Source organism: Schistocerca gregaria, chromosome 9 (genome assembly GCF_023897955.1).
Source record: "Schistocerca gregaria isolate iqSchGreg1 chromosome 9, iqSchGreg1.2, whole genome shotgun sequence".
NCBI classification, from domain to species: Eukaryota; Metazoa; Arthropoda; class Insecta; order Orthoptera; family Acrididae; genus Schistocerca; species Schistocerca gregaria.
In genome coordinates, this window is record NC_064928.1 from 250,569,236 (window position 1) to 250,585,501 (window position 16,266).

Here is a 16,266-nt window from a genome sequence, read left to right on the forward strand (position 1 = left end):
TGCGTCCCTGTGTTACACACTTTTTAATTTGGTTGCTTCATTCTTAGCCCCCAATTCTAATTTTTTCCCTCTTATGAAACACATGAGACGTATTCACAGTTGTGAACATGGACAACCCTCAGATATATAATGGTATGACAACAAAACTTTGTGCTGCACCAGGACTCACACAAATGAGGGTTATCCATATTTGCAACTGTGAATACATTTCGTATTTCATAATGGCTGTAGTCACAGCAGTTCCTGTTCCTTCAGACATGCATCCATGTCTGAAGGAACTTTGCACCATACTTCTGAACAACTCAGGCTCTACAATATTATTTATTCACCACACCGGACAAATGGCTTCCAATTAAATTATCTCCCCTGTACAGGAATATACATAATAATGTACAAGTACAGGTTGTAAACTCATGGCTGACGATATGGAAGTCTGGGTCTGGCCACGTGTTGTACTCCAATAACCTAGTAAGGCGACCCCTTGCAATAAGCGAGAAATCCGTGTTCAGGCCCCGGTCCGACAGAAATTTTCATTGTCACCATTCCATTATACAGCTGACAGTTGCCCATATTCGCAACTACAAATACATTTCGTGAACACGTCTTGTTAGTATCACCTTCAAACATAACAGAACACAAAGGGGAAAAATGGATATTAATTGGGGACATATTTATAATTCTACGTTTATATCTATAGTTTACAAACCACTGCATAGTGCACGACAGAGGGTACTTCCCATTGTACCATGTAAAAGGGTTTCTACCTATTCCATTCACGTATGGAGTGCAGTAAGAATGACTGTTTAAAAACCTCTGTACGAACAGTTATTAGTCCAATCTTGTCTTCCTGGAAATTACAACAGTGACATTTGAGGGAGCTGTCGTATATGCCTACACATTTCACTCCATTCTGTTTCTTGAAACATTGGAAATAGATTTTAGAGGATAACTGACATTAAGTTTAAGTGTCTTCCAATTCATGGTTTTCAGCATTACTATGAAGCTCTCTGTGGGGCAAATATGCATGCTATCATTTATGCTGTCATGCTTTGTGCACATTCAATATCACCTATTAGTCCTACACATATGAGCCTTAAGCAATATTCTAGGATGGGTCACACAAGTGTTTTGTAAATAACCTTGTTTGTAAACTGACTGAATTTTGACAATATCTTGCTAACGAAGTCATCCACCTGCTTCAGCTACAACAGACACTATACAATTATTCAACATCATATTCACATACATTGTTACACATAGGTACTCGCATGAGTTGACTGGTTCCAACTGTAGCTTATCAATCCTGTTATATGATACTCCATTTTTGTACTTTGTGCTATTCACAATTTCGCATCTCTAAAAATTTAAAGCAAGTTGTCGAACTTTTCACCACTCTGAAATCCACCACAAAAAGCCTGGTCACCATTAATACTGTCTGACAGATTGTTAAAATATAAACAAGAACAGCAAGGATCCCAACAAATCTCATCATGGCACAACTGAAGTTATTTCCACATCTCGTGATGACTTTCCGTCAAAGATATCATGCCGAGTCTTTCCTACCAAGAAATCATCAAACTAGTAACAAATTTCATTTGTTACTCAGCATGAACATACTTACATTAATAAGGATTCATGTAGTACTGAGTGGAATGTTTTGAAAAACTCGAGAAATACTGCATCTGATTGCCTCAACCCACAGATTTCAAGATGTCAAATGAGAGTACTGCAAGTTGTGTTTATGCAAAATAGATTACATAGAGCACATGCTGGTTTCCAAAAATAGTTAATTCTGTTCATGATAACTTTTAAGTTATAAAATTACACAGCACATGGATATTTGTGTTACAGGATGATTATATTGCGGAAAGCTTCTGTTGCTGGCCAGTTAGTTTTGAGTAATCTATGGTTTATTATGTTTAAATAAAGGGTAACTGGGCCACATATTCTAAATAGCAGCTGGCAGGGACTCCATCAGGCCCTGGATTCCAGTCTAGCAATGATAGTTGTTTCTCAGTGCCACTGAGATCATTACACTTATTTTTGAAGTGGTTCACGAATGAAACTTAAGTAGTAGTTCTGGACCCTCATTTGAAAATGAACATCTGTCAACTAAGTACAGCATACAGTGTTTTTGTTTTTGCTTTTGCTTTACTATACTCAATTTCAGTTCTTTTGCTATCCATGAGTGTCTGAACTAACTTTGTTGCCACTACTAGCAGTCTTAAACATATGACCAGAATTTCTTTACATTTTAAGAGAGATCTTTCAATAAGATTCTGATATGTAAGTCACTGATGGCCTCATGCATTGCGCTCTTGACGTGTTTCATTTAGCATCTCTATGTCTAAAACCCTTTGCTTCATTTTAGATCTATTGTGCAGTAGCTGTCATTTCTTTGAAAGTTTTTTGATACTGACTCTGTAGTGTGCACCATGTAAGGTTCCTCCTATCGTTAATTGTTGTTCTAGGTACGTACATATCTATTACTTGGTCAACTATTCTTCTAAACAGTTTCTCTCATCAGAGACGGCCAAGAATTCAGCTCACGAGTCGAGCCCTGACACGAGTGCCTTAGCGCTCAGCCTACTTGCACATTACCCCTGCCACCACGGCACAACGTCTGAGCATGAGAAGGGAGAAACTGCAAACATGTCGCATTTAAATGTCAATGATGTCAAACTGCAAACAACTTTGTTTTATACTTCATATTTCTCAACAACATAGATTACAAACAAAACAAATTTTCAAGCGGCAAAGCACCGGTAGACAGGCACAATAAAATACACACAAAATTACGAGCTTTCGCAACCGGCGGTTGCTTCGTCAGGAAAGAGGGAAGGAAAAGGAAAGATGAAAGGATGTGGGTTTTAAGGGAGAGGGTAAGGAGTCATTCCAATCCCGGGAGCGGAAAGACTTACCTTAGGGGGAAAAAAGGATAGATATATACTCGAGCGCACGCGCGCGAACACACACACACACACACACACACACACACACACACACACACACACACACAATGAATTCTTAAAGTCTAGTGTCTTCTTTAATGCCACCATGCTTAGGGAAATGGACAGTGTTTTTTGGCAGAATTTGTCACTTCCACATTGCAATTTTCTTTTCAAATGCATCTATCCAAAATTGTTGCAACTGACACTGAAATAATGCATGTGACTTCAGAAATTTTACCATTTATACCACCAATTTCCTTGTGTGCTCCATGGCTGAAAGTTAGTATAAAGTGTTTCTTGATGTACAGAACAATGAATCCTGTCTAGTGATTGTTGTGATTTTTTGCTCTATCACTGCTAACTAAATCTTCAAATTCTTTCTGCATGGTACTTTAATACTGTTTCATAGCAAATTTGCAGTACCTGTCAATCACACCTCTACGTAATAGATACTGAGAAGTCTCATCCCTCTCTTCTGTCATTCCCATTCAGTTTTCAAGGCTTGTGGCGACAGATCACTAGACTGCCTCTGTTTGTGCATACAGCCAGGGGACCTCTGAATATCCTTCATACCACAAAAAGCTGATAAGGGCATACAATGCTGACACCACAATTCTGCCACACTGTAGTGTGTTAAGATGACCAAAAAATGCCATGCCACAATACCAAATGAAACATCACACTGTACCGAGTACTTCAGTGAAGGATCGAGCAAAGCCAAGATAGGCCGAGCCTTGGCCTGCACACCCAGATCATGAGCTGTTTGGCACGTTATGCCTGGCCCTGCTCTACATCTCCTACCCAGAGATTAATTTTCAGCTTCCTCCTTGAGATATGCCACTACTGACTCTTTATATAATTCACTGAACGTATACATAGCTGCACTTGTTTCAATTGCCATTTCTACTCTGGTCATCATTGTTGCAATGACTATCTCACATTCAGTGATACCAACACAATATACACACCTCAAAGAAGTCAAAGTCTATTTGTTGGCATTTGATCTAATACATTCTTGTCAAGAGTTACGTATAAAATAAATTTGTTACAACAAATTATTGACCTCCTCAATTCACAACCAAACTATGACCTTTCAACCTAATCAATACAAGGGGGTACACAAAAAAAGACTAGACTAACACTGCCGTGGGCAGAGCTTGTGTAGTATGCATTTCTGCCAATAGGCCTGTATAGAGCAACTCCTTGCCAGTTCAGTGCCACCCATGATGTCAACCTGCCTTTGTTCTGTTCATCTGCAGTGACTGGTTTTGCTGGCACTATTTTGTTCTTGTTTCATTTTTATGATGAAAAGTTTAAGTGAACAAGGCACAGCTGTGATTTTTTTTTCCTACTCAGTAAAAATACAGCTGAAACTGTTTTAATATTGAAAATAGATTACTGAGATGATGCTATGGGAAAAACTCATGTGTACGATTGGTTTGCTCGATTTAAAAATGGCAACATGTCGAATGATGACAAATGATGACGAACCTTGTTCTGGATATCCATTAACTGCCTGAATCAACAAAAATATTGAAAAACATTCAAGAGCCTGTGCTCACAGACCATCGGCAGACACTGATCAACGATCAGAGATCAGTGGGTTATCTTGGAGCTGAGTTTAGCGAATTTTAACGGAAGATTTGGGCAGACAGGAGACTGGTTCTTCCACCATGACAGTTTCTGGATAAAAATAAAATGGTTCTACTAACTGACCTGGCTCCACGTGACTTTTTTTTTTATTTCCACGCATGAAAAGGGGCATGAAAGAGCACAGATATGACAACACTGAAGAATTCAAATGGGTGGTGGGGGGGGGGGGGGGGGCAGGGGGGCAAGGAGCTGTCCGTCATTTCTAAAGATGAATACAATAAATGTTTCGAACAGTTCAAGCATGGGTGGGAAAAATGTATTAGTTGTAATGGAGCATACTTCAAAGAGGGCAAGGTTGTTTCGTAGACAATTTGAAACTACACTCCTGGAAATTGAAATAAGAACACCGTGAATTCATTGTCCCAGGAAGGGGAAACTTTATTGACACATTCCTGGGGTCAGATACATCACACTGACAGAACCACAGGCACATAGACACAGGCAACAGAGCATACACAATGTCGGCATTAGTACAGTGTATATCCACCTTTTGCAGCAATGCAGGCTGCTATTCTCCCATGGAGATGATCGTAGAGATGCTGGATGTAATCCTGTGGAACGGCTTGCCATGCCATTTCCACCTGCCGCCTCAGTTGGACCAGCGTTCGTGCTGGACGTGCAGACCGCGTGAGATGTGCTCAATGGGGGACAGATCCGGAGATCTTGCTGGCCAGGGTAGTTGACTTACACCTTCTAGAGCACGTTGGGTGGCACGGGATACATGCGGACGCGCATTGTCCTGTTGGAACAGCAAGTTCCCTGCCGGTCTAGGAATGGTAGAACGATGGGTTCGATGACGGTTTGGATGTACCGTGCACTATTCAGTGTCCCCTCAACGATCACCAGAGGTGTACGGCCAGTGTAGGAGATCGCTCCCCACACCATGATGCCGGGTGTTGGCACTGTGTGCCTCGGTCGTATGCAGTCATGATTGTGGCGCTCACCTGCACGGCGCCAAACACGCATACGACCATCATTGGCACCAAGGCAGAAGCGACTCTCATCGCTGAAGACGACACGTCTCCATTCGTCCCTCCATTCACGGCTGTCGCGACACCACTGGAGGCGGGCTGCACGATGTTGGGGCGTGAGCGGAAGACGGCCTAACGGTGTGCGGGACCGTAGCCCAGCTTCATGGAGACTGTTGCGAATGGTCCTCGCCGATACCCCAGGAGCAACAGTGTCCCTAATTTGATGGGAAGTGGCGGTGCGGTCCCCTACGGCACTGCGTAGGATCCTACAGTCTTGGCGTGCATCCGTGCGTCGCTGCGGTCCGGTCCCATGTCGACGGGCACGTGCACCTTCCGCCGACCACTGGCGACAACATCGATGTACTGTGGAGACCTCACGCCCCACGTGTTGAGCAATTCGGCGGTACGTCCACCCGGCCTCCCGCATGCCCACTATACGCCCTCGCTCAGAGTCCGTCAACTGCAGATACGGTTCACGTCCACGCTGTCGCGGCATGCTACCAGTGTTAAAGACTGCGATGGAGCTCCGTATGCCACGGCAAACTGGCTGACACTGACGGCGGCGGTGCACAAATGCTGCGCAGCTAGTGCCATTCGACGACCAACACCGCGGTTCCTGGTGTGTCCGATGTGCCGTGCGTGTGATCATTGCTTGTACAGCCCTCTCGCAGTGTCCGGAGCAAGTATGGTGGGTCTGACACACCGGTGTCAATGTGTTCTTTTTTCCATTTCCAGGAGTGTATATAGATTTTAAAAACCAATTCCAGTTTTTTTTTAGGTACCCCCTCATATTTCGGGCTGTGTGCAGAAAAGCCTACCACCAGTGACACATTCCCCAGTTAGCAACCAAATTATCACCTTCCAAAATAAGCAAGTCCTACACTTAAGATCAGTCTGACAACAATCTGATATATGGGGGACATTTCATTAATAATGCACAGGTTGGTATTCCTGTGGATTGGAAGCTTAAGGAAGAAGTACATGTTTTTGACTATTTTGCTCGGTATTCTTAACATAAAATTGGCATCACATAGAAATGGACCCTTCAGGGGTGTCAGGTATTGTGACTGTTGAAGGTCAGAGGATGTACATCAAGATCAAAACTTTACACGGCAATCCATAGCGTGTTAAGTGAAGTTTGTGGTGAGTTCACAATGGACCATAGTACAGTTTCATGTTGTGTTAATCGTTTTCGTGATGGTAGTATGGCAATACACGATAATCCAAGACATGGAACAGATGAACCAAATGTGAAATTTGTGGGAAAAATTCTCTTGAAGAAGATTGCCATGCAAGTTCTGAGGAATTCTCTCAAGTCATGGGAATTCCCCCAGCATCAGTATTCCATTTTCTGACAAACAATTTGAAAAAGAGAAACATTTCTGCGACAAGGGCCCCACACTGTTTAACTGCCGAGGAGCAGCACAAAAAGGCCTGAACGCTGCACCCTTGCTCAAACAACGATTTAACCATGAAGCTCAAGGATTCTTGTGTCAAACTGTCACTCTTGGTGAAATGTGAATAACGGACTTTGAACTGCAGTTGAAATCAAGAATTTCAGATTCTCCACATTTCGACCCACACATTCAAAGCTCAAGCAAATGATGATTTTTGTTTACGATTACAAAGGAATCATCGTAACGGATAGAGTCCCATGTAGAACAAGTGACACGGCAGTGTATTATCGTAACTTCAAACAAACTCTGCATAGAAAAATGCTCAAAATCCGATCTCAGCTGTTGGAGGCTATAGCAATGATCATCCACATATCAGCAATGTTGTAGCCCAAAAACTAAGCAAATAATACAGATGGCAAGTGTTGCCGCATCCTCCTTGCGGTCCAGATAAGAGTCCATCAGGCTTCAACTTGTTACCGAAGTTGAAAAAACCTAAGCGTGGACATCTTCGTCTTTCTCTGGAAGAGCTATTTGCCACCATTATCCGAGACATTTGACAGATGAACAGAAGTGGTGTCTTGGATGGAATAACAGAGTTTCCAAGATGTTGGGATCAGTCGTAGAGAAGCAAGGAAACTCTACAGAAAGGCTGAAAAGGGATAATGGAAAAAAGGGGGAAAAAAATAAACACTATACTCTGTCAGCTCTGACACAGAAAGATGCCTATCCTAGTTCACGGAGCAGGCAAGCCTCCAACCCCACATTCTGAAATGAAACATGGTCATCCGACACCTTGTCAAATACTGATGGCACTATCCTTCGAGCATTTTCACTAGATGCTCATGATTGTAGAACCTGAATAGCTAACCAGCATCACCAGTTCTGAAATGCTTGCTCCCAGGTGCCAGGCAATGACAATCTGTACTTTGTCGAAGTTGCTCATGTCAGTGGATTTACTCACTTGCAGCCCTTATTGCTAGAATGATCCTCATTCATCTCTGCTCCATTTACAAGCTTTCCCTACCGGATCACATGTCCACAGTACCACCAAGCAGCATTCTGCCTCACAGTGGGCAGCAGGGGAGACAAAGCCAGGCTACTTGCCCATTACTACTGCTATATTTATCAAAAGAACAGGGCTGCTGTGTTAATAAATGTTGAATAATAGTTCAATCTGTATATTGAGCAAGCAGTGAAGGAAACAAAAGAAAAATTCAGAGTAGGTATTAAAATCCACGGAGAAGAAATAAAGATGTTGAGGTTCTCCGATCACATTGTAATTCTATCAGAGACAGCAAAGGACTTGGAAGAGCAGCTGAATGGAATGGGTAGTGTCTTAAAAGGAGGATATAAGATGAACATCAACAAAAGCAAAACGAGAATAATGGAATGTAGTCTAAATAAGTCGGGTGATGCTGAGGGAATTAAGATTAGGAAATGAGACACTTAAAGTAGTAAAGTACTTTTGCTGTTTGGGGAGCAAAATAACTGAAGATGGCCGAAGTAGAGAAGGTATAAAATGTAGACTGGCAATTGCAAGGAAAGCGCTTCTGAAGAAGAGGAATTTGTTAACATCGAGTATAGATTTAAGTGTGAGGAAGTCTTTTCTGAAAGTATTTGTATGAAGTGTAGCCATGTATGGATGTGAAACATGGACGATAAATAGTTTGGACAAGAAGAGAATAGAAGCTTTCGAAATGTGGTGCTACATAAGAATGCTGAAGATTAGATGGGTAGATCATACAACTAATGAGGAGGTATTGAATAGGATTGGGGAGAAGAGGAGTTTGTGGCACAACTTGACTAGAAGATGGGCTTAGTGAGTAGAGCATATTCTGAGGCATCAAGGGATCACCAATTTAGTATTGGAGGGCAGCGTAGAGGGTAAAAATCTTAGAGGGAGACCAAGAGATGAATACACTAAACAGATTCAGGAGGATGTAGGTTGCAGTAGGTACTGGGAGATGAAGAAGCTTGCACAGGATAGAGTAGCATGGAGAGCTGCATCAAACCAGTCTCAGGACTGAAGACCACAACAACAATAGCAAAGTTGACACACCACAAAACAGGGAGACTGATAAAAACAGGAGGTTATCGCAGTTTGGCCATGTGAAACAAAAACAAGCTGCCAACTTCCTGAACAACTCTTGTGGAAGAACAGAACATTTTGACACAGCCATTGGCCACTGAGAAGTATTATGAGCTACTGAAAAATTACTAAATAGTTGAAACCAGTAGAGCCAATATAGCTATATTTGATGCCATGTTCCTTGGTTTTTTGGAGGAATCCAATACACTACTTCATTGACTTACAGTGAACAAACTTCAAGTTAGTGAATAATGGATAATATATATATGAGATTGGATAGAGCTTTCCTTGAAGTTACAACACAACGTAAAACAACATTCTCAGTGGACCAAAATTGATAAACGAAAAGGTAATTTTGGGGGTAAGATAAAGGAGTGTTATAGAGGTACTAATATTTATAACTTATATTGCTGATCAAGTGGATAATGTTAGAAGCTCCACGAGGCTATTCTTTCATGATACTGTTGTCTACAGGAAGGTTGCAAAGCCTGTAGTGAACTGCAGAGGATCGAAAGCTTGGTGCAAGGACTGGCAGTTTACCCTAAAGGTAAATATATGTCAAATTGAGAGTAAATAGGCGAAGATATCCATTACTGCTCAATTACACCATTGGTGAGAAATCACTGGATACCATAACAACTGTAAAATACCTCTCAGAATAACTGTCCACAGTGACCTCAAGTGGAATGACCAATAAAACAAATAGCAGGTATTGTACACTCATGTTCATAAATTAAGGATAATTGCAGAATGTGGTGCCACACAACGTGGCGCTATACAAAACTGGCACTAATAGCATAGGCCCATAGGGAACACACACAATACAGATCTGTAAGTCCACGGTATTGGTGATAAGTTTAGTAAACCATCCCGAAACACATGTGCTACAAAACGCCACTGTTTCCTGTGCATATACCCCAACATCAATATGAGATATGATCACCATGCACATGTACACAGGCCGCACAATGGGTTGGCATACTCTGGATCAGGTGGTCGAGCAGCTCCTGGGGTATAACCTCCCACTCTTGCATCAGTGCCTGTCGTGAAGAGTCGTCGGAGGTTGAAGACGAGCAGCAATACGTCGACCGAAAGCATCCCAGACATGCTCGATGGGGTTTAAGTCTGGAGAACAGGCAGGCCACTCCATTCACCTGATATCTTCCGTTTCAAGGTACTCATCCACGATGGCAGCTCAGTGGGGCCATGTCTTATCATCCATCAGGAGGAAGATGGGACCCAATGCACCCCTGAAAAGGCGGACATACTGGTGCAAAATGACATCCCGATACACGTGGCTTGTTACAGTTCCTCTGTCAAAGACATGCAGGGGTGTACATGCACCAATCATAATCCCACACCACACCATCAAACCATGACCTCCATACAGGTCTCTGAAGGATATCTGGTATCTGATTCACGCCAGATGAAAATCTGGCAAGAATCACTGTTCAGACTATACCTGACTCGTCCGTGAACATAACCTGGGATCACTGTGCCAATGACCACGTACTGTATTCTTGACACCAGGCTTCATGGGCTCTCCTGTGGCCAGGGGTCAGTGGAATGCACTTTGTAGGTCTCCGGGCGAATAAGCGAATAAACCATGTCCATTCAGTCATCTGTAGACTGTGTGTCTGGAGACAACTGTTACAGTGGCTGCAGTAAGGTCTCGATCAAGGCTACCTGCAGTACTTCATTACCGCCTGCGAGCACTGATGGTGAGATATCGGTCTTCTTGTGGTGTTGTAAACTGTAGACGTCCCATACTGTAGTGCCTGGACACGTTTCCTGTCTGATGGAATCATTGCCATAATTGTGAGATCACACTTTGAGGCACACGGAGGGCCCGTAATACAACCTGCTGTGTCTGACCAGCTTCCAATCGCCCTAGTATTCTACCCCTCATAACATCATTAATATGTGTTCTTTGAGCCATATCCAACACACAGTCACCATTCGCGTATCTGAAAAAGTCTGCACACTTACTCGCTGCACCGTACTCTGACATGCACCAACACACCTCTGTATATGTGGACTGCAGCGAGTGCCACCGTGTGACGACCGCAAGTCAAATGTGCCACAAGGTCATAGCCTGAGGCGATTTAAACCCAAAAACTGCCCACCAGAGTGCTGTTTCACCATATATCTGCATTATATTTAATTTATGAGCATTAGTGTATATAGCAAACTGAGGCTCATAGTAAAATACATAAACAAAAGAAGTGGTTTACAAAATGCTTTTTCAACATATTCTTGAATAATGTTCATCAGCCTGGAACACCTACCAAACAGTGTTAAAAGATTTAACTAAGAGAAGGTCCAATGAAGCATGGAATGCTGCTTCACGGGACTGTAGAGCAAGTGTGGGAGTGTTAGAGATATGTTCAACAAACTCCAGTGGCAGACAGTACAAGGAAGGCTCTGTGCGTCACGGAGATTACTGCTGACATTCTCAGATCCTATGTACAAGAAGAGTCGAGGAACATCACATTTCCTAACACACATCTTGCGAAATGATAACTTTGAGAAAATAAGCTATCATATTTCCCATTCACCCTTCATGAACAAACCAGGAATGGGTGGAAAAGTTAATGGCAATGACACTGTGACTGAAGAGATGTCTGTGGCAGTGCCAGAGGCAGCAGCCAGGGCGCAAGAAGTTCCCAATCCACACAGACTGGTGCATATGCATGAAAGTGAGTGGGACGAGGGCACGCCCTCATACCCTGGGGCGGAATTATCACATAGGCTCAGTCATGGGTAAAGCAGGTGGGAGACTTTGCTTACTGGTGGAACACTGGGGAAGTGCAATCAGTCTACAAAGAAGATTGCTTACAAATCACTCGTACAATTGGTTCTAGAATATTGCTCAAGTGTGTGTCACACACTGCAGAGTATAGCTGTAGATGAAACAAAATTTGAGTTAGCATCAACTGATATTATTAACAGTCGAATTTAATGATCTCTTGGGCACCATCCACCAAGTAAGCAAACATTTTGGCAACTCTACTGCACACTTACAGTTCAAGTTAACCCAAAAACCTTCAAAATATGTACTCAGTTTATTATTCATTGTTCATTCAGTAAATTAACTGGGATGGAGCACTCTTGATAGTACACAAGTGGATAAACTGTCTACCCTCCCCTTTCCCCTACCCCAAAAAGAACCTGCCCCCAAATATTAATGCTAGCCAATTTGTGCTATACCCACCACAGCTAAAATTTTGCATTCACTACCAAACTGTCACCTTTCATCCTACTTTATACACAGGCTACACTACAGATTAACCTGTCGATCTACATTATACAAAATAATACACAAACACAAAAGAGGTAATTGTCAATGTTTGGTTCTCTTCTTCTTTGTGCATGTCCGACAACACATGCCACAGCATCATTATCTCACAGTCTGATAGACCGACCTCCAGTACGAGTAGGTTTAAATGACCCAAATAAAATGGCATAGTATTAACACACAGCAAGAATATTAGTGGCCTAAGACTTAGTCTTGTGGAATACGCATTATAATTTATCTGTGTGTGATTGATGCAATGTCTCCCTGGTTTGGTTACTAGTTAAATAACAGGACACAGAAACCGAAACTAACTCTGGCTGAAGTGCACTTCAGTGCACCAGGCTCTTCCGCCATTTGCTGTTGTTGGCAATTTGTTTTCGTCAGTCGTAGCCAATTGGTTCACATATCTGAGAATAGCTGAGTTTAATTACTCCTTTCCAAAGAATAAGAAAATTTGTTTCTGATATGCTCACTGAATCAACTGTAGTGTAGCCCAATTAGGTTCAAATGTGACAATTTTGTTACGAGTGAATGTGAATGGAAGAAAATTTAATGTGCTGACCGACTAACCAGTAGCAAAGCCCAAGGCCTTGGTTACAATGGAATGTGACAATTTGGTTACAAGTTGAAGTAGCCAACAAATCTCAACACAAAAATAGAAGTGCCATGATAGATTGATGTGTAATTTAGCCAGAAACACATGTCCGTTATCACAATACGCTCCTTGTATGTCTTATTTCCGATTTCACAGAAAATTCTGACAATGTTGTTAAATTCTAACCTAGCAGAACAAAATACTCAGCTAATTTTATTTACGAAACACAGGAAATTATGAACAAGCACTCTGATTGGCTACCAACAACCAACTCGAGATTTGTTTAGTTAACCTCCCACAACTCATCGTGTCAACAACTACAAACAGCAGCACATAGCAGGAAAGCTGTGGTACACTGAAAATGCACTTTTATCCTACATTTTCTACATTCTTTTCATTAAGTATAAATCAGACCGCATATATACTGAGCAATGTCCAACATAAAATTGTAACACCTAAAATAATATGTTGATTACAATGGTAACTTTTTATCATTTAAAAATAATTTTAAGTATTTACTGCAATTATTCACAAAATACAAAGAATCAACCAGTTACAAACAATATCACGTTTGCAGCGATCTCATCAAAGTTTATCAGCTTGATAGTCTCTCAGGGTTGCAAACACATTGATTGACCATTGTTGAAAGATTTTTTTTTGATGGCATAACATGCCATCATCATCAGGTTACCCCTGCTCACTGACATGCTGGTCTCCCCCTCCAATGAACCCATGTATGGACCACACTATGTGATGCTACAGTGGTGGGGGTAGATCATGCTCATGATTCAAGTGCGGTCCTCAGTCTGCGCTCCAACTTTGGCGTGCTCAGTGTTCCGCTTTCACTGTTTTTGGAGAACTTTTCAGTGCTGGAGCCCACACTTGACTAAGTTGAAATACATTATTGTTGTTGTTGTTGTTGTTGTTGATTAGCCTCCCACGTAGCCAGATTTCAATAGCCTCCTCGTATACACAGTCCCAATAGTGGGATGTGTTGTACAGACTTTTCGTACTTTTGTGTTTCATTTTGTGGTTGGTTTCAATGCAATGTTCACCAGTTCCTGATTTAGTGGGTTGCTTTCGGTCAGTGTTACCTTACACGGTCGAAAGTTAATTCTACAATGATCAATCAATCCAGCTGCATGCGTGAGAGACTGTCAAGCACCATATTCGCTGGGAATTGATGAGTACTTTAAAGTTAAAGTTACATTAGATGTGGAACTAGAAATACATGGAGTAGCAATTGACTCCAGGTGCTAGGAATTTTAAAAAGATTTTTCAACTTTTGATTACAATTGTGTCCATGAAAAATTCCAAGTACTCCACTTGCAACCGAGTTGTTCTAAATCACAGTTACCAATATCATGCATCAACTATCCATTGTTTCTCATGAGCCTATACAATGAGGGAGTCCAGTGGCACTGTTCCGAGTAGCGTTGGATATAATGTTGCATCATTCTCTTACAGAATCAGGGTCGAGATCTGTTTGACTATTCCCAACAATACCACACAACAAAATAATCCAAACTGTTGGGCAAATGACTGTCATTGTGGTACTACTGTAAAAGCACATGACAACTGGTATGCTGTTACTGGCAAATGAAAGTAATACACAGCTGTTTTCTGTAGATGAAGATAAAAGTTTTTTTCTTACATGTTCAATGGTGTTCCTAACTGCTACAAATTCAACAGAAGTTCTGAAAAATAGTATGAAAACACACAATGAAAGTGCTACTGCACACAGTATTGTTTAATCATAAAGTGTGAATTGATCAGAAACTACACACTAGCAACCCAAAGACTTCAAACTTCAACCTGTTTAGAACTAGAGAGTCAAAAACTTGAAAAAAAAGGTTAAGAAAACCCACGGCTTTTGATTCTACCCATCTGCTTTGACTAATGACATCAGAGATTAGCTACGACTGCAAATGTATTTCAAAATGCAATATGATTAAGGCAGTAATTATTCACTGTCCTTACAAACATAACACCTGACATTTTACAGCATACATGGAGAAATTTAAATATAATCTACATATGATTGGAATGGGAAGAAAGCCTAACATGTGGTAGCAAGGTCAGTACCCCTCTGGCATGCACTTTAGTTGTTTGCAGAGTATTTATGTAGATGTAAATGTTGGTTTCTAAATGGAGTTATTTTTGTTATGTTTTTAATGTGGCATTTACCATATCATAGAAATTAATTGAAAGAAAGAATGCAAATATGAAAAGATGTCATTCCTGTTTTTACTGATATCAAGGGATAAAACCAAGTACACATCAATGGAAACTTTATTCAAATCTAGTATGCATTAGGCCTATAGAATGTGACAAACTATAATTATAATATTGTTTGGGACTGGAACACCTGCTTTCAGAAAAACACATAACAATCACTAGACTTACTGGTAGAAATACTTAAACATCAGCAACCTGTTTACAGGACAGATGGTACTTTCAATGTCAAGTTTTAAACTATTTTCCTTCAGCGATGCAAATGCTATACTATATTTTCTTTTTTAAAAGATGACATTCTTACCTTTATAAAACCTAAGGGCAAGCCGATATAGATCTTTCAATTGGAATCCCCATTTCTCCAAGGCTTCTTCATCCTCCTTACTTAGCTCTCCATCAATGTGTGAACGTGTTATGCTTTCCTCGGATCCTATACTTAGCCGGTCTAGCTGGCTGTCAAGATGACTGCTTTCGCCATTCGTCGCCATTGCATCTATAAGCCCCTTGGACTTATAGGTACCGAATTATGTTGTAAGAGTCTGTTTATTACTGTGAGCATAACAGTTATTGCTTGCACAAATCGACGCCACTGTTTATCTCTCTTGGAATTCGTATTGTTATTTCGCAGTAGCACATTAGATGGCTTTCTTACTCAGTACCAGTTACATCTAATTCCTTCAACACATCTTCAAGCACTTCGTTACCTCCTATTAGTTTTCATTCCCTTAAAGAATGTGCTAGTTCAGCTTAATAAACACAGTTCATTTTCCTCTCTTGCCAACGCACAATACTCCACCGTACATCACGACGACCCACCAGCGATGTTCTTTCGCTGTTCAATCTGTCGACAAACAGTAGCTACGCAGACGTCAACATTTTACACATTACTTGGTGTACATTTATGTTAATCAGCGTGCAGCAGTAGTATCAGCAAAATTACAATACTCGTATATGCGGAAATGACAATGTTTTTTTTTTTGCATTCCGACTGTGCAACCACAAATTGTTGAATCTTTGTATTTGGCTATGATCAGCTGCAAAAGTCCGTCTTTCGTCACAGATTCCATTTTCTGGCTG

The 16,266-nt window shown here is 41.4% G+C and overlaps 1 protein-coding gene across 2 annotated transcripts in view; it reads right to left on the minus strand.

The window, feature by feature from the left end:
- Window positions 1–16,266, minus strand: part of LOC126291607 (Golgi resident protein GCP60) — a 71,973-nt gene extending 55,707 nt beyond the window's left edge. Inside the window, exon 1 of one of the 2 annotated variants that reach the window (XM_049985143.1) lies at window positions 15,494–16,266. In XM_049985143.1, coding sequence (XP_049841100.1) covers window positions 15,494–15,677 — 184 coding nt within the window. In that variant the 5' untranslated portion in view covers window positions 15,678–16,266. The remainder of the gene's footprint in view (window positions 1–15,493) is intronic. The other variant, XM_049985144.1, reaches the window with a different exon arrangement.